Source organism: Apium graveolens, unplaced genomic scaffold (assembly GCF_009905375.1).
Source record: "Apium graveolens cultivar Ventura unplaced genomic scaffold, ASM990537v1 ctg1728, whole genome shotgun sequence".
NCBI classification, from domain to species: domain Eukaryota; kingdom Viridiplantae; phylum Streptophyta; class Magnoliopsida; order Apiales; family Apiaceae; genus Apium; species Apium graveolens.
This window is the reverse complement of record NW_027417369.1, coordinates 24,891-47,280: the sequence shown is the minus strand read 5'-3', so window position 1 is coordinate 47,280 and position 22,390 is coordinate 24,891. Positions and strand designations below refer to the sequence as shown.

General features: G+C 31.8%; 3 protein-coding genes across 4 annotated transcripts; 2 read left to right on the top strand and 1 right to left on the bottom strand.

Annotated features, from left to right (window-relative positions):
- Window positions 1-6,127: 6,127 nt before the first annotated feature.
- Window positions 6,128-10,858, top strand: LOC141700063 (AP2-like ethylene-responsive transcription factor At1g16060). Its single transcript, XM_074503835.1, has 8 exons — window positions 6,128-6,526; window positions 6,625-6,707; window positions 7,093-7,101; window positions 7,207-7,295; window positions 7,397-7,470; window positions 7,674-7,724; window positions 8,752-8,828; window positions 10,190-10,858. Exons 1-8 carry the CDS (start codon window positions 6,366-6,368, stop codon window positions 10,636-10,638), a joined length of 993 nt encoding a protein of 330 aa, XP_074359936.1. The 5' UTR covers window positions 6,128-6,365; the 3' UTR covers window positions 10,639-10,858.
- Window positions 10,859-11,565: 707 nt separating this feature from the next.
- Window positions 11,566-15,078, bottom strand: LOC141700062 (tubby-like protein 8). Its single transcript, XM_074503834.1, has 9 exons — window positions 14,504-15,078; window positions 14,158-14,272; window positions 12,979-13,155; window positions 12,802-12,854; window positions 12,622-12,718; window positions 12,425-12,514; window positions 12,246-12,341; window positions 11,967-12,034; window positions 11,566-11,851 (listed from the first exon to the last, which is right to left on the bottom strand). Exons 1-9 carry the CDS (start codon window positions 14,971-14,973, stop codon window positions 11,800-11,802), a joined length of 1,218 nt encoding a protein of 405 aa, XP_074359935.1. The 5' UTR covers window positions 14,974-15,078; the 3' UTR covers window positions 11,566-11,799.
- A 4,221-nt stretch (window positions 15,079-19,299) lies between these two features.
- Window positions 19,300-22,172, top strand: LOC141700065 (uncharacterized). 2 transcript variants are annotated; one of them, XM_074503837.1, is made up of 5 exons: window positions 19,300-19,700; window positions 20,566-20,783; window positions 20,968-21,096; window positions 21,617-21,748; window positions 21,830-22,172. In XM_074503837.1, exons 1-5 carry the CDS (start codon window positions 19,361-19,363, stop codon window positions 21,947-21,949), a joined length of 939 nt encoding a protein of 312 aa, XP_074359938.1. In that variant the 5' UTR covers window positions 19,300-19,360; the 3' UTR covers window positions 21,950-22,172. The 2 variants fall into 2 exon arrangements, with proteins under 2 accessions (XP_074359938.1, XP_074359939.1); XM_074503838.1 differs by having other exon boundaries at window positions 19,568-19,700; window positions 20,583-20,783.
- Window positions 22,173-22,390: the final 218 nt, after the last annotated feature.

Genomic DNA, 22,390 nt, shown 5'->3' with positions numbered 1-22,390 from the left:
GCAAATAAGGGGTTGGATGAGACAATTTAATTATATTAAAATACTAAATTGATTATGATGTCAATAATTATTTTAATTTAATATGCATGCATTAATTACCTCTAATTTTAATATGCATGTATTAAATATTACTATGTCTCATTATTACATATATTTATTACTAATTGATTATTTAATATTAACAATTAATAACCATATGGATAAATTAAATACAATTTTAAGGAGAAAAACAATACTATTAGTGCATTAAGATTGAAGCTAGAATAGTAGAAATTATTTTTTGGTTCCAACAATGTGAGAACTATTATAAAAAAAACATAATTTTTATAAAATGGTTAAAACTATACATAAAATATGATTAGATTGAAAATTTTAAAATATACTCCCTCAGTCCCTTACAATTGTTTACAATACTGAGGAATTGTCTGACACGTATTTTAAGGTGCATAAAAAGTATAGTTATGTAACTTATATTTACAATTTTCTTTTTCTGAATAAAAGTTGAATGTTTTAATTTTTATTCAGGAAAACAAAATTATACTATACTTTATATGCACCTTAAAATGCGTGTCAAACACTCTCTAAAAACGTAAATAATTGAAAGGGACGGAGGGAGTATATGATATGATACTAAAAAATTTTAACCGTATTAATATATACTCTTTATATCCCTCTCATTTGTTTACACTTTCCTTTATGTGATGTCCCTTCCAATTGTTTACATTTCAAACATTTCCAAAAGTCGTAAAGTTTTTTAAAATTTTAAAATAACTACATCCAATACTTCTCTCCCCTATACATACTTTATACATATAATATTAATCGGTTCGACTACTTTACTCACTTTTTAAACTTTCCTCCACTACTATATCATTTTTTTTAAACTCCGTGCACAACCCAAATGTAAACATTTGGGAGGGATCGAGAGAGTAACAAATATTGAACTTTCATGCATATAAGAAAAACTAGTTGAAAAAACTCGAGGATCATCAATATTACACGTACTTCGAGTTGATGAGATCATTAGTCTAACAACACATACTTTCGGTCAAAACTAAAGATCAATAATCATGTAACTCACGCACTTTTAGCATTCAAATACATTAGGTTTTTAAGAAATTATTTATACAGATTTTGGGACAAAGAACACCACTACATTTCTCTATTTTTTTCACCTTAATGTTAAGTATCGAAAAACTTGTTTTGCATCGATACAACCACACCCCAAAAAGTCAAAATCTACTCATATAAATACGTTAATGTCATCAATTTACCTATAAACAACATGAATACACTGCCAACAACTGCAATTAAAAATGCGCAAATACGGGTTATGGAGCAATCAATCAATTTGATCTTTTCAAGTGCTCAATGATGACAATTCGACAATAGAATTTAAAATATAAAACAAATACAACTTTTAGGAATATCATATATCTTTTATCAGACATAAAATATAAGAAAAAGCGCATCTTACAAGATAATTTATATAATATGTATATTGTTAATTAACATGTGAGTTTAGAGAATGTCCGTGCCTCGCACGTGCTATAAAACTATTTCATATTAAAAAAACCTTTAATATTTACTTAAGTTATGTGGGTACGTACTTAGGAGTATCAAGCTCCTTAAATAATTACTTATGATTAATAGATAAAATGTTAAAATAATTTATTTAGAATACTGATAGAATGATGTGATATTTGCATGAACTTATGAGCTTAGAGTACGGGTTAAAATTTTAAGTTGAAAAGCGTTTGTTTATATTTATGGAATAACTCAAATAGTGATTTAAAGTTAAAAATACAACTTAACGCAGAAAAAATAGTTATTATATTATTGGATAAAAATTAAAATTATTATACATTAGTACAAATCATATAAATCTTCTTCACTTTCATATTTTTTAGTAACTTGCACAAGTTATACAAAATAACAAAATTACTCGAATATAAAATGTAAAGACATAAGCAAACCTAAACTTATATAAAGACATGGAAGGGTTGAGATTATTATTTACTTGCTAAATATATTCAACTCCAAGTAGCATGATATTGTCAGATTTGGAGGGTTTATTTTTGGTACAAGATTCAAGTACTTATATTGTAAGTTAATCGGCGACTTATATACTAGCAATTTGTTCCCTCTTAAAAATAATGTGTAATAACTCACAATTTTTTTCTTTCACACTTCGGGCTTCACAACAATCTGTCCCTCGTAAATATGTGACAACTCCTAACAATTTTCTTTTTCACGTATCAGACTTGACAATGACAAATCTGTCACCTGGTTGGGTGATCTGACTGCCCCTTTAACCCATACTATAAATCTGAAACTTATATTCCCTAAGCTCATACTATAAGGTCCGCTCACTTTTTTTATTGAAATCAGGGTAGTCCATCTACCGCTTCCTAGATCCATTCTGAATAATGGATCCTTATAATCATAGACCATAACTCGGTTTTCATATATTAAACTTGCTAAGCATGCTTAAATTTATGATATTGTTAGTTTTGGTCTGAATATTTTTGTTTGTGCTTGGTCACATCCCAAAAGTCAGCCTCATACTAATGAGTTAAGTGATTGCATATACACTAGCAATTAACTTCACACAAACACGATGCGGGACAAATTCTAATAGTTCCACGAAAACCTCCCCAAATTTTATGTGTAGAATTTGGTTATTTATTGTATTTGATCCCCATAAATATAAAGATCTTGATATTGATATTTGTCAAATATATATTCAAATCTTATATATTTTGCGGTTTTTCTCCACGTAAATTTACGGTCTCGTTCCCGCGAATTTAAAATGTATCAAGAAAGTTCTCTACTTGATAGTATCTGGACCTATATTTAGTTTATCATATTTGAAGTTTTAAAAGCTTCAAATTCTCGGTGGCTAAGTTGTATTGAGTACGAAGCAAGGCAGTTAAGTTTACCAAAAGTAACTTCTAAATTATGATAAATGTTTGAGGGATTAGCTAGCTAGATGTTTAGTAAAATACAATAGAAAGAATATGATTGGGTAGGGCTAATATCTCCAGATGGTGCAACTAGAATTAAGGCAGGTATTTAAAATGTTAATTGAAAAAGACAACTTATTAATATACCTAGTCTAAATCTGTGCTAGTATATAATCGTGCTGCACGGTTGTTTTTATCATTATATATTTTAAATTCTAATTTAATTATGTTGCTGTCGGGATTTGAACCTTATAGCTTTTAAGAAATACTATTTTTTTAATAATTTTAATATGTTGTTGACAAGATTCGAACCCTGAACCTATTAAATAATACTAACTTTTAAAAATTAATTTGACGGGTTTTCTCGATTTGATTTAACGATTCTGGATTGAGTGATCAATGACCAACAATCACCAACAACCAAATTTTTAATGTTTCGTCTTTAATATAATAGTATAGATTAGTCCTCCGTTCCAATTTCTATGTTATGTTTGATTCTGATCCAACTATAACTGAAAATTTCATATATTATTTAATTAAAAATATTTATTAAAATTATATCACTAGAAAATATAAATAATCTATTTTAATATATATCTTTGAATTTTTCTAAATAATAAATTTTTATTTAAAATCAAAGTTAATTCAATTTGACCATTAAAATTCGAACGAGTCAGACGAAAAGGAATAGGACGTAACAGTATGTAGGAGATGGTTGGCAAACAAAACAATATGTACTTGGACTCGATGCTCTTGATTAGTTATAGATTTTGTTGGGTGATATTGTACGTTTAACTTACCGGCCACAACAATCTTTTCAGTTTGGAAAGATTAGCTAACCACAGACGTTACTGTACAGAGTATAAACAATATTACAAATTTAGAAATCGGATTTTCTGCTGTGTGCTCAAAACGGGGAGCAGGATATTTTTATCTTCGGATTTTTCAGTGATAATAATACACTGCTTTCAAAAGTTACCAAAATATTGGAATATGTACGATATAATTACCAAACTGCCCCTTCCGCGCACCGCGGAAATTTTATCCGATATCGTTCCCTTACAGAAAGCTCCCTCAAAAATTGAAAGAGAATTTGAAATTAATACAAAAATCATAATATGATTTTCTTTTATTTCTCTCATCAAGTGAAACTTTATTTTCGTGAATTGAACTAGGAATATCAACCAATTGGGCTACATTTTAAAATCAATTAAAAAACAGTCTCATATCATTTTCTTTTATTTTTTCATCAAATGAAACTTTATTTTCGTGATTTTAACTATCAATATGATAATGTAAGTCAATTGAATTTGCCTTTTCGATCCCAATATATCCGTAATCTGAAACGCCGAAAGAATTTATCATTTTAAAAACATATATTATGAAGTTTTTTCGATACCGTTCATTTTTTTTTAATAAACAAATTCAGAACTTTTAGTTCTCAATTTCATATTTTGATAATATTTATATTAAATTATTTGAAAACTAGTCAAATGATTCATGCCGGCTGATTAGTGCTTCTAATAAGACCAGCCCCAGCCTTGGATTGATGTAGTCGGGTAACCAACTAACCATAACCAAATAACCAACTCGTGCCAAAGGAGTCGAGTCGACCTATTTATCTTATATTAAATACTCCCTTTGTCCTTAAATATAAGTATTTTTACTTTTTTATATATAGAAAACTGGACCTGAGATTGCCCTTACGTAAATTACACGAGATATTTTAAGGATAAATATGTAAATATAAATATGATTCCTTATATTTACAAAAATACTCATATTCTACGTTTGTTCTGAGGTCATACTCGAGGCCAACAATCCCAATATTAAAAATGATAGTTTCACAATTATTTTTCTAAATAAAAAACACACATACTAAATTTTAATTCAAACAAAAATTAGAAAAAAAGATGCGGAACTTTAACATTTAAACACCTTAAAATACGCAGTAAAAAATAAAAGGAACTTATATTTTGGGACGGATGAAGTATTTAATTAAATCAAGTTCTAGTTACCAATTTACCATTAGTTTCAAATAACAACTAACGTTAATGTCGGGCCTTAACCATGCAATTTTTTTTTTGTAAATTTTGGTCCTTTTTTGATTTTGTAGATAGGAAATTGGTATTTTTTAGATTAATCTCCTTGTCTCTTGAACCTACTACAACCTACTTAGCGAACCACCATTTACTTTTAAGACCTACAAATTAGAATTTCATGATTTCAAAATCTGCATACTGAGGACAATTTTTTTTTTTTATCATAAAAAACCCGCAACCGCTACCCTTTAGGTGCGTACCGGATAATTTTTTGAAATACTTTAAAATTAGAGAGAGTCAATGCTATCGAAACCATGTTTCAAAAAATCTAAAGCTTAAATAATATGTTTTATAAATCAAAGAAGCTAAATATAATTTAAAGGATGATAGTATGCATTTTAAAAAAATCTTTTAATTAGTTTAATATTTAATTAATATTCATTATGGTGTATATATATAAAGACAAGAAAGAATACACATGTTTCCATCCCATGCATGTTTTTATAACTTTTTTTTAAAAAAATACGCATTTGGTGGTACATATATAACTGATATTTTAGATTTCTTTAGTCATTTTGGATAGCTGAAATCAAAAATGAAATATTTTGATAATTTTTTTAATAATTTTGTAAGAAATTTTAGAACCTCAATTATTTTCGGAGAACATGATAAAAATAATCCGCCCCCGAAAGCTTTAATTGAAAAGAATTCCTTTAAGGAACTTTTTCTAATATTTGATTAAAAAATCCTCGTAAAGTTCATAGAATTTCAAAATTCCGTGTTTCCCATACCGCGATTAAATATAAAAACTTTAATTAAAAGTTTTTGAATAGAAAATTCTGCATTTAATTTTTTTATATTCTAGATAGATTTACAATTCAAATTTAAATTTAAATTTGAAATCAAATCTAATAATTTCAAACTGCCCCTAAAAACATTACAAGCAGTTCCATCCAATTTGATTTAAATGTAACTACAACTTACTAACTTGGTCAAATCTAGTTGAACCGCAACCCAAATAAACACTAAAGGTGTCAGACAAAGTGTTGGTGCGGTGGTTCAGTCCGGGTCATTGTCAAACACACCAGAGATGTTTGTGCATAAAACGTTCAGAATCTGCATCACATTACAAAAGAAATGAAACATCACATAGCCCAAAAATCCTAGTAGCCTGGGGAGCTCTAAACACTCAAAGCCATACAAACAACTCCAAAAACTAAAACTCAATCCCCTCAGCCGTCTACTTAACTCATTCTCTTTATAATCCTTACTTCTTGGAGCTCGTAGTATCATTATTTTCATCAGTTCTTTCGTTTTCTCGTAAAACTGCGATATTAATATTGTCTAGTCGATTTTGATGGCTAAGAAAAACACAGCAAGAGCTTGCAAAGATGGCAGCAGTAACAGCAGCAGTAGCAGTGGCAGCAACAGTCCTGTTACTAAGACGAAACGAACGCGAAAAAGCGTTCCCCGGGACTCTCCTGCTCAGCGCAGCTCTGTTTACAGAGGTGTCACCAGGCAAGTCTGCTGAAAATTATATGATCTCTGATTTTATACTTTCTGGGATTGTTTTAATTTGTTTCTTACAGTATAAAAGCATGTAATGATCATTTCAGACATCGTTGGACGGGGCGATACGAGGCTCATTTATGGGATAAGAATTGTTGGAATGAATCCCAGAGCAAGAAAGGAAGACAAGGTAGATCAACAATCAACAATTATCATTTTTCCGAACAATTATGCGATTTTTCCGGTGTGTCCATGTTTATATGCTAAGAGTTAGTGTTTGATGAGGTGTTCACAAAATATTGATGGAAAGTTCATTATTAATTAGGGACTCCTCTACATGCACAAAAATTTCAACCACTAAAATTTTTACAACTCATCAATCACATTTTCTTAGCATGTGTTCATGAACACACACTAGGACAAACCCTTATGCTTATATGCATTACAAACGAGTACCTATTCTACCATATCGCGTAAATACTCTTTTATTAGGGGTCTAAATTACTGATGCATATTTGCTTAACTTGTTGCCTGGTGCTGATCATCTCTTTGCTGAAATTCAACTGAAAATGCAGTTTATTTAGGTAAGTTTGATTCATTTTTCGTAATCAAGTACAATAAGTCAGGGTTTAAGTGATCCTGAAAACATTGGTTCAATAAATTAATGCTTGGGGTTTATGATAATACAGGAGCCTATGATGATGAAGCAGCTGCAGCACATGCTTATGACTTGGCAGCATTAAAGTATTGGGGACAAGATACAATTCTCAACTTCCCAGTAATTTTTTTCAGCCTCACTTTTGTCCCAATCTTGAATTTTTTATAATACAAAAAATGTTCTAATTTCTTGAAATTTACCCCATTGTTGAATCTTTGAAGCTTTCAACTTATGAAGATGAAGTTAAGGAAATGGATGGACAGTCCAAAGAAGAGTACATTGGATCACTGAGGAGGTGTGTATATATAATTGGAGGTCGGTCAGGGGCAAACGATTGTTGCAGCATACTGTACTGTAGAATAACTCTGCACGTGTACAATAGAGTTTTTGGAGTAAATACAATATGATGTGAACAATCGTTTGCCCTGGACCATCTGCTCGTACGATTACGGGTCTATGAACAAACTTTAAGCTTGTGTTTCATGAATCTTGTTGCAGAAAAAGTAGCGGTTTCTCTCGTGGGGTTTCAAAATACAGAGGTGTTGCAAGGTATGTAGTTAAAAATGTTACTTGCAAACCAAAATTTTTGCAAGAAGAGTAAAATATGCAATATAAAAATGCAAGTTCAGCTTTCGTAAAATGTGTAATTAGTATAAAGGCACTCTTTAATTTATTCTACTGACAGATCTGAATCTCTTAGTGTTGATAAGTGGTCTCTGCTCTATAGGTTTTATTAAACGCCCAAGTTTGAATATTAGCACCGTACCATATCACACACGGACGGAGCCAGAAACCGAACTTTGGGGTGGCGAATTTTTTTCCAAAATAATTAATATATATTTTTAATTCATTGTATATTAGATAAATTAATAAATATTATTTTTAACAATTTCAATATACAAAATATACTTCAATTCGTGCATCTAAATTTATAATTATTGTAAATATCATTGGCGTCGAGCGTGAGGGAATGCTAGACGTTTGGTAATTTCTCCTCCGGCCAAGATAAAAGATCCGTTTAATTTCGATGCAAAGCCAAGAACCTTACCATTTATGACTAAATTAATAAAATTTATATATTTTTGAGGGGGCCAAAGTTGAAAATAAATATTTTTACTACTAAATATATAAATATATAATTTATTTTCATAAATTTTAATACTATTTTTATGATTATACAGGAGTTTGGGGTGACCGGCAGCCACCCCTGCCTCCGTCCCTGAAATCACAGTATTATTCTCTAAAATGATGAGTCGTGTATTCACACCTAAAATTGTACTCTGTAGTCCGTAGACATAGACGTATGCCAGAATAAGTGAGAATCGAATCCAGGGACCGTTAGAATGTATCATTCATATCGTGGTGCAGATACGCAATTTTTAAGGTTCTCCAGATGTGTTCTAATGTAACATTAGTCTCGCTAAGACAACTAAAGACACTAACCTTGTAAGATAGGCAAGTCAACAAATACATGAAGAAAACCTGAATCTGTTTCAAGTGGGCATCTCTCTATTATTACAGTTGCGGAATTTATATAGCCGTCGTATAAATTTTGCCGGTGTGTTAATGTGTGTAGGCACCACCACAATGGAAGATGGGAGGCTAGGATCGGCCGAGTTTTCGGCAACAAATATCTCTATCTCGGAACTTACGGTAATTTATTACTCTCTCATTTCCTCCCGTTTATTTACAATTTCCTCTTTAGGATGTTCATTTTCCAAAAATAGTAAAGTTTTTACTAATTTTTATAAATTTTACTATTTTGTATAAAAACTTTACTATTTTTTATAAATTTTAAAATAACTACATTCACTGCTTTTTCTTTTTCTGCAGTATACCCACTTTATATATATAATATTAATCGGTCTCACTAATTTACTCACTTTTTTAACTTTTCTCCGCTACTTTATCATTTTTCTTAAATTTTGTGCCCAGCCCAAATATTTACAGAGGGAGTATTTTATTCCAGCTCACGTGGTTAAGATGTTATCTTGATATCTTCTGTCGTACTGTGTCATATGTTCGATTCTGACTCACCTGATCATTTCTTTACACAGATTTTTGACTCAGAAAAAATAAAATAACTTTAATCAGATCTTTATGTCACTTATTTTAATCCGTTTGATTAGCTTTAATCAGATCTTTGGTCACCAACTCCATCAACTCGTGATATCCCACCCACACTTTCTGCACATATCAGTAGATCACATCGCATTCTGCACGTATTTGTTTAATCCTTGGTCTTGGTAATACATGGCTGGCTTGATTAGGATTTTTCATCACTTATCCTAATCATCACCACTTAAGAGCATGCCACATTACATAAACCACACATCTAGAGTACAAGTGTTCCTTATTCCGTTCGTATGTCACTGTCAATTCTTTACATTTATAACGAAATGTTAGCACTCCACCCGTCACTCCCGATTCTTTACGTTTATAACAAGATTAACGCAAGTCTAGATAATAGAAATACTCATATTAGAAGAGCAATGTTAGGAGTCCGAAAATGGATAGCAAAATTATTCTTGAATTACGTTTTCATTGATAGGGCTTCGAACTCATACAAGAGAATGACCAATAACTATTTAACACATCATCATTTCGGAACAGAATGACCAATAACTAGTTGACACATCATCATTTCGGAAACAGATTAAGGAGTTCTAACATTTCCCCAAACTATAGTACTAATGTAATCCAACACTCAACCTCCTTGTATACCTAACTAGTGTCACTTCAAATAACAATGCCAAATGAATAACACAAATATTATCAATGTGAAACCTTGCTCTTCATAATTGAAGCATGCTATACAAGTATACAGCAAATGGTTAGCAACTCCAGCCAATCCAAATACAGTTAGTTGGTACACTACCCCATCTACATACCTATTTCCAACTGTTTTGGCTTGCTACTTAATATTCACTATTTTTCAACCAACTTTTCATCTCAATTACTAATTCTTCAATCAAATTTATTACTCAATATTTTGTGATGTTTTTAAAATCCAGCTACGCAAGAAGAAGCAGCAATTGCATATGACAAGGCAGCTATAGAGTATCGTGGCCTTAACGCCGTCACTAATTTTGACCTAAGTCGTTACGTAAATTGGGTCCAACCCGATCAAACTAACTCAATCACGGACCCGATCCAACAATTTGCAAATCCTGAGGCTGAAGTTACCTCCATGCAGAACCTAATTATTAAAAAACAAGAAAGTTCTACCAGTTCTCCTGAAACCTCAAGCTGTAACGTTCCTCAGAACAGCGATAATAATACTGCTACTTCTTCCGAATTCAGTGAAATGCTAGAAGGAACATCGTCTCCACCGGAGGCTGATGTGCCTCGTCGGAGCTTCCCGGATCACATCCAAACGGACTTTGGTTGTCATGACTATGAAATATTTGGTGACTTGGTACCATTTACATCGTCCATTTATGAGCTGGATTTGATCATGTGATCCGAGATAAAACTTGAAGATTTTACAATATTGTTACTCTTTATTTTTGTAGTTTTTTTCATACATTATTTTTATAGTTTTATTCTGTCCCTTATTAATTTACATGTAGATATAGATGGGGGAAATGATTCATTTAAGAAGCAAAATAAGCAGTTGCTGGCATTCAAGTGCCGCTGAATTTATCTTTAAATTACATATATTTATTACTTGCCAGGCTTGATTCATGTTTATTCATCGTATCTGTAATCCTTTGGGGAATAAGTACCAAGTCGAAGCGGGTCTCTGTCAAACGATTGTTGCTAACTAATCTATTCGCAATAATTTTCTTCTGTGACGGAAAATTATATAGCATACTGATGGTTACAACAATGGCTTGTCGGGATCTGGACACTACAATTAAAAAGTTGAGTGAGTGAGACCCTGAATTTGGGACAATAGATTGGGGTAGAAAGTAAAGAGTATTTAAAGAAGGTGTTTTGCACATGTGGAAGATAATGAAAACAACCTCAAGTGATCATGACTAATGAAATGGGATAGACATGGTCCAAGTTGTTCAGCTTGCTATAAGCTTTTTTCCACTTGTGCATGTATGTGCAAGTGCCAAATCAAATCAAAAAAAAGAAAATAATAAGGGGACATCTAAATTATATAAAGTAATATTAATGAAAAATGGGCTCTGCAGATCAAAAATTTGAAAGGTCTATCTATGTTCAGTTTGTAGCTTGACTATGTTTTATCTCCGCTAATCATCATGCTTGATAGAACTTTTTAGAACTCGTAAAATTCCAGTTTAAAGAGTGATAGAGTGATGAGTGATCATACAATGAGTAATCACTTCAATACTTTATGGATTGAAGGAATCTGAATAGAATTAGTGTAGAGAAAAAGCAAAGAGGGATAGAGAAGAACTGAAGAACAGGGCAATGAATAACTTAATGAAAGATCTTGGAATGCATTACATTATAACTGGCTTATCACCGCAATGTAAAATGGTGACTACCCTCTTTAACCTTCCATAATTCAAAACATTTTAATGCATGGCCTTCAGATAAGTTGGCATTAGACAAAGATGCTTGAAATGGTCTGACCTGTTGTTCTGAGCTTGAACAGCCAGAGACGACTATAACTAGACTAATTACATTGTGCAGCACAGTTTTCGAATCAATAGAAGCCAAACAGATGCAGAATGCTTGATAGGCCTGTCATTGGATATCTGCATCAAAAAATCCATGACCTTTTACTTTTTGTTTACGAGTAAGACGTTCTTATACATTCCATTTGCTTCATGTAAACAGGAATTAGTTGTAGTTAAGTTATCGTGTTTCTACCTGTAATCCATCACATAGGTTGATTTTCCCACTCTTCCGAGCTGCAGAATTGCCTGCCTTCCATGTTTCTGATAAAAGGAATGCATCAAATCAGTTCCAAGCACAATAAATAAAAACAATGACTCCTCTCAGGAACTCTACAAAAGGAAGTTCTGGTCTTTCAATTTGAAGTTGTGTCATATTTTCCTTATAATTGAAGCAGAAGCTTGATTGTAATGAATTACTTCAAAAGATCAGTTCAAAACGTTTACAGTGTGGAATGTAGAGTATTTAGTATACCTCTAAGGTTAATTGAAAGTTCTTGACTGAACTCTTGATTTTAAGTCCGCTTCTTCCCCTCCTCTCTCTGAAATCTAACTCGTATTGCTTTGTATTCTGAAATATGATCAGAGCAGTGATCCGTTGATCATCATAGAGCTTCATAGATTAATAATTAATGACAACACACACTAACTTACACTATTGTAATGAGGAATCCTAGAAAATAACTGATGAACTTTGTCCATTTTCTCATTCCAATCCTTGGGCAATCCGTTTATATGTTGAACCTACACGATGTAAACCGAATAAGGATATTGACAGAGCCTAAATACTCAAACAGAAAAAGCTTAATCCAGTTAAAATGTAAAATCTATATGTTCCTTCAAGCACACACCTGAGTTGTATTTTTTAGCTGCATGGATTGGTGTTTAGGTACCCATGCTTTCATGCTTCTGTGATTTCCTGACCAGCTAGCTATGGTGGGAATGAATCTGTTCACAAAAAAAAATCTGAACATATTAGCTCCATAATGTTTGTGTTAAATATATTCAGTAAAAAAGGCAAGAGAGATTACGTTACAGCAGCAAGAAGTTTAGATTGTTTGATCATGGAATTTGGACCACTCCCCTGCAATTCAAAGATACATTTTGAAACAAATTAACCACAACATTTTTTGAAGCAAATTAGGTCCTTATGAATGTGAAAACCTCTACTTAAACAGCACAGTACTAAGATGTCAAGGACATTGAACCTGATCCCATATATTGTACTTGGAACCCATGAGGTTGGAAGTGACACTTCCCACAAAACTATCATCACCAGGACATAAAATCCCTTTTGTTGATTGAGCAACTATAAACTCAGATCTTCCATTATGCCTCTTGTGGCGAGCCACTGCAAGTTTTCGATTTTGTCTTCCATGACCCTCCTGAGATGTTTCATTAAAGAGTCAAATACCAACTTTTTCAAGGATCGCGACAGAGTACATGTAATTCTGAATGCTCACAAACAACATCTAAATGGTTGATTGCATAGAATGACCACTGTGAACTGAATCAAATCACAGGACATATCAAACATACATATTTCACTAAGGTCATGTTTATCTCACGGTCGGATTATAATCAGCAGACTGTAAACTTGTTTACTCTGATTTCCAATGTCAACATGTAGGCCAAATTATAACCATTTCTCAGTTCCTACTATAAGATCACAATGCCTAGTGAAAAGGCAGTATTTAATAATCTCCTCAAAATGACCTTGTTCATGGTATTAGCACAAGTATGATCAAATGAGTACAAATCATAAAATAGCGACTGCTTGGCCATACATCCATGAATTTAGTGAAGTGTTTGGGAATGAAAGCAAAGTCGGAATGAGAATGAATTCTCAAATTAAGCTGTGTTACAAGACAATTCTAACTCCTAACAGGTACAATCAAAATATTCAAATGGCAAAACAAACATATTGCTGCATGACATACTGACAAGTGACAATGGTTATTTGTTACTAATGCTTAATAAATTACAATCCAAGTCACAAACACTAAACATCAACTAAGAAACCTCAATTATTATATAAAAACTAAGTCAAACATCCCAATATAATTAACACTATTATAAGAATCAAATATTTCAAACGTGAAACAAACATTATGCAGCATGACATATTGATTATTGACAATGGTTAGTTGTTAATACTTGTAACAAATTAGAACAACTCCAACCCAACACTATAACGCTCCTATTATAGTATAATTTATAGTGCAAAACCTACTCCAACGCAACACCAACATTATGGATAATCAACTAAGAAACCTCAATTATTATACAAAAACCAAGTCAAACATGCCAATACAATTAACAGTATTATAAGAGTTAAACTTGCAGAAAACAGGAAAGTGAAATGTCATAAAACAAGGAAACCTTACATTGGTGTAAAGAGTGTACAAACTGCCCCCATGTAATCCTTCTACACATTTTTCTTTCACAATTACACAAGTGCACCTCCCAATGTCCACCGGCAAAGGCCTGCACAACAATGTCCTGCAAAACCGGAACAAATGATCAATTTAAATAGCATCAGACCAGATAATTTTATTAATTTATCGAGGTTAAATATAAATGACCAAAAAAATAATGTTAGAATAATTAATTTATAATGCGTTACTAAATTTATCGATTATTAGTTAGGCGAGATTTCAATGTACTTAACATTTCCACAACAAATCAAATTTAATTAATTCATCAATAATTTCATACAAAACAATCACCAACCTATTGGGAATGGTAGACCAGGAAGAAGCCGGAGCAGACTCAGAATCCGAATAATCCCAAATCTTCAACGAATTCGAGTGCTCCGAATCACCGGGGTCCACACTCCCCGATCCAAGTAAAAAATCAGGTTCATTCATTTGCATACACAGTTGAAGTGAAGTTGGCTTTAAGGCTCTAGGCTTCTTATGAAACTTCTCCGTAGACACCTTTTTAGCCACAGCTAAAGGCCCGCTATTCGGTTCAGCATTTTCCTTATCAGCATTTTTTACATTTTCAACTTTTTTAAGTGCGACAACATTCTCTTTGTTGTCTGAATTACGACGAATGTGAACTCCGAGAGGCAGGATATCGGGGTTTTCACGACAGCCTTCGCTGAAACTACGAGTGTGTTTGAGGTCAGTGAGGGGATTGACATAAAGGGAATTGTATGGAATTTGAGACAGAACCGAGGGTTTATGTGTACACGACATCGTGGAAAGAACAGAGGGGGCTTAGATTGAGTTTGAGTTGTAAGATTTGGCTTTTTAAGATTTTGGGAAATATATAAGGATTTAAATGGTGAGTTGTATTTTGTCTTTGAGTTTAGTGGAAATTTGAATTTGAAATATTGTGTTGGGAAATGTGTGGGCCGTTTTATGCGTTGAAAATAGGTTTATTATTGAGGGGTTGAAAGGCATTAACGGTAACTATTTTTGATGGACTCGAAAACGTTGTGTTGGTTGTGGTGTGACTCGTGTGAGTGGTGTTTAGTTTTGTTAACTACTACTACCTCCCTCCCTAACGGATTCTATATGTACTATTTGTACGTATTTCGAGATTTCTATAAATTATAGTTTTATAATATTTTTTGTAAATTTTTTTTGAATAAAATTTTAAACATAAAATATTTATTCAGAAATAAAATTAAAAAAAAATATTGTGAAATTATATTTTAAATGAATATTGAAAAATGTGTTAAAAATTAATATATACAATTCAATGGGACAAAGAGAGTAGTACTGTACTAAATAGCACTTCAGTTTGAGTTGAGTGGGTTTTGAACTATGTGTCCTTGTTATTTCATATTTGTATTCAAGCGGGAACATCATTTGAATGAACCTGGAGTAGGTTGTACAATTGTGGGATATTATAGTGGTGAGCGCCGGTCGATTCGTATAAACCGAAATCGCGTGTTTTTAATTTTTAAAATTGAAAACCGAACCGCACAAAATAAATATAATAAATAAAAGAGAGTGTATTTTTATTCTAGCGCAAAAAATATATTTAATTATCCAATATACTACTAAGATTATTATTGAAAATGTAGACTAGAGATACTTGTAATGTAAAAAAAAAGAATTAATCACGGGTGCCGGTGAAAAAACAAACAGGTGGTATAGTGGTTAGGGGTGTACACGGATCGGGTTGGGCGGATTAGGAGAATTTAACAACCCAACCCAATTAGTCGGGTTTTCAAAATTTCAACCCAACCCAAACCGTTTAAATTTGTAACCCAAACCAATTTGTATACTTCGGTTTGGTTCGGGTTGGATGGGTTTGATCGGTTAATAAAATATACAAAATTAATATAAAAAATTATAATAAAACATAAGGTTTCAAAGTTTAAAACACTTGAAAATAGTGCAAAACAATATTACAATCGTCCATATTGAATAGTCTTAAGCATCTAATTTTCGACATCAAAATTACTAATAATATTGCTTACGCTTTAAATATTGGAATGAATCATAAATGCAAAAAATATAACACTAATCAAACATATATTGTTGTTACGAAATGAACTATGAACACGGAGGTTATTAGTTACATTTAGAGTTAGAGATATATGGATCTATGTAAATGGCCTAAACATAATTTTGGATTAACTTATTAGCATGTACATATATATTTTAATCGGGTTGGGTTGGATTGGTTTAAAATTATCGAAAACCATATCCAACCCAATTAAATCGGGTTGACATTTTTTCAACCCAACTATATATCGGGTTGAAAAAAATCGGTTTGGTTCGGCCGAAATAGGGTCGGTCCGGTTTGGATTGGTCCGGTTGGCCAAAACGTGTACACCCCTAATAGTGGTTATAAATGGCAAATACAGATTATCACTTATTAGTACTCCCTCCCTTCCGAAATATTGTTCCTATTTTGATTTTTTATACTATTTATGGTAAAAGATTTACTACTAATTTACGTCTAATCTATAATATCAAACATAGTTGTGAATAATTTTGTTGAATTCGTATTTACGAGTATTTTATATAATAAAATTTTATATTTAATACTAATATAAAATTAAAGATATTAACAATCAAAAGTGTGAATTGACAAACGTGTCCAAGTTTTAGGGACGGAGGGAGTAATAACCTAGTTAACTTGATCCGAAGCAAGTTACTTCACTCCTATTGACTAACTAAGAGCATCTCGAATGGAATGCACCTGTTAGTTATAAAATTCAACTGTCAACCAAAAATTTGAAAATATATCAAATATATAAAGAAAAACACATCTCTAATGCAGACACCTGTTAGCAAAACTTTTAGATAACGAGAAACCAGCACCTACATATATTGAATGAGAATCCATTATCTATATCAAATCCAGGTCATTTCTCTACAAAATAAATGTATTTTGGCGCTATAATCCTAGTTATGTGTCTAGGTATATATGTATATATATTCATAATTGAATAGTTATAATATATATATATATATATATATATATATTACTTTTAAATATTATATTTTAATTTTATTTAATGTTAAGTGTAAAATTATTTTATTATAGAATTATAAAAAATTTCATTGTTTGTTTAAAAAAATCACTGTCAACTAAATTTATTAATTACTTTTATAACTATTTTAATGTAAATTATGTATTTATAAAAATTACTTATAAACGATAATAAATTAAATTAGTAAATATTTTATTATATATGTAATGTTTGTTAACTAGTTTTTCAGATGTTTAGATTGTAACAATTACATCAAAAAAATTATTAATTGTATATTTTATTTTTACTTGTATTAAATATATTGATAATTCATTTACAACCTCTTTTTTTTCAAAAAATGATATAAAATATGAATAAAACCATTAAAATTTAAAAATAACAATCAATAATGTTTTTCAAATATGGCTAACCATTATAGTTAATACCATTAAAACAAAATTTCTTACAAATTAAACAAATTTTAGATAATATCTATTTTACCCTGTTTTAACTAATGAAAATAGTTAATCCTCTACAAGATGCTGTAATTAAGGGAAGCCCACTAGCCCATATATATCATACTAACGTAAAACATGTCTATTATTAATTTATTTAAAATATTGATAGAGAACATAGTATTTATATGTATATGAATTATCGGATCAATTTGATTTTTTACGGTTCGGTTTTAACATATAATCGGAATCGAACAATCGGTTTTGATTTTATTTTTTAGTTTCAGAATTGTTCGATTTTTAATTTTACTTTCGGAGTTATTTTTTAATTTTTAAGAATAAAGAATGTTGAAAAGATAAAACTGCCTCTTCTAGATGCGCATAAACAATCCTTGAAAAAATAATAATACGGGGGTAATTTAAATTTTTAACATTTTTTTATTTGAAATCATAAAAACTCTGAAAATAACATTTCCGTGTATCTTCCACCTGTTTATAATTAATATTTGCAAGTTCAAACAAAACCCTAGTCTAAAATGACTCATCTGATTTCACGGTTTCCAATGACAAGAAAAATGGTAAAGTATTAAAGGAAAGTTAAAAAAGTGAGTAAAGTACTAACATCGATTAATATTATACGTATAAAATTAAGAATTATAAAAATTTTAATATTTTTGAAAAATTTTGAAATGTAAATAATTGGAAGTAACATCTCAAACAGAAAAGTTTAAACAAACGAAAGACATAGACGAGGAAAATGTAAACAAACGAAAGAGATAGACGAGTTAGGTGGAAAAAGACCAAGAGGCCATTAATCAGGCCATAATCCAATTTCGTCACAGCGAGTCACTTTACTGTTACAAGTCTTTACATGACCAGTATTTACCAGCATTTACTAGTGCTCCTCCCAGTAGAATTAAATGAGTGAATTCTTAAAATATGCCTTAAATCGGTAAATATCGCAAATGTTGGGGTTTTGGGACATTTTCTTTTGTTATATATTATGATTATCTGTTTTGAATCCATTTTTCCGGACTTTTTTGTAATTATATTATAAATGTATGATGTTATATGTATTCGATTTAACTGATTAATAAATCTTGATTAATTCCATACAAGCTATAAGACCGATTCGATTTTTGAAATCCGATTATTTCTTAGAATTTTTTCTTTATCGCAATATATGTAATTATTTATTTAAATTAAAATACTATATTCATTTAAATATAAATAATCAATCATAGAAATTATGATATAATAAATATGTATTTGTTAATAAATAAATAACTAATATAATCATAATAATGTAATTTAATATAAATCAATATTATAATACATATGATTTTTACTCCGATTAATCTCTGATTTTCAATTAATCCTAAATCATTAACTCTACCATTATTGTCTGATTCCGGGTTTTTACAACACTGCTAAAAATCAATTAAACTTTTCTCTTATATCTATTTACACCTTTTTTTACGTTCATTATAATCTTTGTTACTTTCGTTTATAATACGAGTGTTGGGCCAAGACTTTCAGGGCCATGACCCGACTCCCCTCGACCCATCTCAAGAACAATTTGATTGGACTACAAAAGATAAAGGGCTAGCTCAAACGAGTGGCTCAATATTCACACTCTCCAAAACAAACAAATTAAAAAAATGGCTTCAAACTCAAGAACACTCAAACACAACAATGACCAAAACACTCTCAATCTCTAGCTCTTCTTATCGTTTACACCATTATTACACTAAGCCCACTTCAAGATTAACAAGTGTTTCTTTAAAAATCAGAGCTTTATCATCACCATCATCATCTTCAAGCACAACTTCAATGGCTACTAAGGTGGGACCCGCTGTGATAGTTGGTGGAGGAAGAGTAGGGAGAGCTTTACAAGATATGGGAAGTGGGGATGATTTGTTGGTTAAAAGAGGTGAAGCTGTGCCTCTTGATTTTGAAGGGCCTATTTTGGTTTGTACTAGAAATGATGATCTTGATGCTGTTCTTGATTCCACTCCTAAGTCCCGTTGGAACGGTACATTTGTTTTGCCCAGGAGAATTTTATTCATTTATCGAGATTAAAAATATAATGTCACTGTTATGCTGAACCGGAAAAAAAAATTCATTTATCGAGAGTAAAAATATACCGGCATTTTTATGTTAGTTCATTTATCACGTTCTACTGTGTTACTATCATTTACCGTAGTTGGAATGGTACATTTACTATTATCATTTAACCGGAGGATTTTATTCATTTATCGAGATTAAAAATACACCGTCATTATTATGTTGAAGTTGAACCGGGAAAAAAATATTCATTTATTGAGATTAAAAATACATTGTCATTGTTATGTTGAACGGAAAAAATATTCATTTATGGAGGTTCTACTGTATTACTATCATTTACCTTAGTTGGAATGGTACATTTACTATTGTCAATTAACAGGAGGATTTTATTCATTTATCGAGATTAAAAATACGGTGTTGTTAATCTATCGAAGCGGAATGAATAACAAAATTATTCATTTGATATTTTGATGAGGTCGTTCATTTATGGAGATTTAAATACCCTGTCGCTATTATGTTGAATGGGGAATTATTAATCATTTGATATTTTGTTGAGTTTATTACTTTTTCGTTTATGGAGGTTCTACTTTATTTAGATGTAATAACTTGATGCTGACCGTAATTGTGTGTAATGTTTGTTTAGACCTAATGCTGACTTTGATGTGATGAATTAGAGTTTGTAAATGCACTGCTTTGTGATGTTAGTATGTGAAGTGTGAACTATGGTTTTTGTCGTGATTAACTTGGTCAATGCTGTTGAAATTATAGATAGTTTGATGGAATTCTTGTTGTTGAGTTGGCATATGTTGTGATGGATCTTAACAATCTAGCAGATTTGGTCTTTTTCCAGAACGGAATGATGGAACCGTGGTTTGAGAGTAAAGGTCTAGGTGATGCAGGCCAAGTTTTGGCGTATTTTGCAGTTTCAAAACTTGGTGAACCTCCAATTGATGGGAAAACTGATACCAACCCTGAGGGACTAACGGCTGCTTATGGAAAGTGGGCATCTGCTGTGGCTGCAAGGTTGCAAGCTGGAGGTCTTTCTTGCAAGGTAAATGATATATTAACTGTATCTTGTGTTGGTTTGGTTTGGATTTATGTCATTAAAACAAGTCTAGATGGGATATTTGCAGTTAAAATCTGTTGAGTTACTTTGGTTATTAGAAATTTAGCTTCTGCGAACAGTTGCATACTGCATGATTAATCACAAAAAATGACTTCTATTCATCTTCAAGGTCCTTGAAAAGGCAGACTTTCAAAAGCAAATGTTGGAAAAGCTTATATGGATTTCAGCATTTATGCTTGTTGGAGCTCGCCATCCTGGGGCTACGGTTGGTGCTGTGGAAAAAGAATTCCGCTCTGAGGTAAGGCTGTAAGGGAATAATAGATTCCATTTTCATTCTCAGTGCACTTAATTTCCTCCAACTAAATTAGACCTTTGTCCCATGAGTCCTGAGAAATTAAGATAGTTGATTAATTCTTTATCCATTTAACCCTTGGTGTGTCTAGACGAGGAAACGTTAACTCCCGTACCACTGTCCATCTTGAAGATATATTATTACTTTTACACATTTCACATGGACTGTCATTGATGTATACTTGCTGCTTAATCGTGCTACATTTGTAGGTCTTTAGCCATCATTAGTGAATAGAATTGACACTTGCAGTCTTAGTTACCCAGACTCTTCATTTTGCTTCGAGTACCCGTGTCGGACACTCGACACTCAGACATTGGTATGGACACCTGGACACTTATTTTAGGCCAAAAACATGTAAATTTTTCAGAATATTGCCGAGTCCGACACTTGGATACGAACCCGTGTCCGACACTCATACCCGAGTCCGGGTAACATAGCTTGCAGTTTAATTATGTTATATCTGCAGGTCTCTAGCCTCATCAGTGAACTAGCATCAGCGGCAGCAGCAGAGAAAAGTATAACATTTGAAGATGCCATGGAAGATAGACTATGTGCTTATTCACGTGCTGTCGCCCACTTTCCAACAGCAGTGAAAGAGGTAATTGCCCTAAATCACATGAGAGCTTATATGGTTTATAACCTTGTTTTCCTCTATCTATAAGCCCCGGTTCTATTGCAGTTCAAATGGAGGAATGGTTGGTTCTACGCGCTCTCTAAGAAAGCAATTGCAGCTGGGAAACCTGACCCATGTCCACTTCATACAGCTTGGCTCAAAGAACTAAATGTTGTTCAAGATTGAGATTTGTAAATGCATTAGAAGTAATAAGGGGCTGTTTACTAAGAATCAATAGCGCGTCAACATTATAGTTACAGCACTTGAAGTTAAGTTAATCTTGCAGCGCCTACATGTGATGGAGCAGCTCGATTACTATCCCCATTTTGTACTTTGACATGTTTTTATATCCAAGTTGTGAATTCTTAGAATTCTAAATTGATACAGTTGAACCTCGATTAAGTAATAACCTCGTTAAAATAATATTTTTTTCTGGTCCCAACATAACGGACACAGTGTATTTTTACTCTCGATAAAGTAATAAACTCGCTAAAATATTATTTCCCTATTACTTTAAAGAGAGTTAACCGTACTTGCAGTGCGAAGTTATGTTGACTGTTGTTATATTTACTGGCTATTTGTTATATTTTATGAAAACGCATACTGATTCCAAATACATGCAGATGG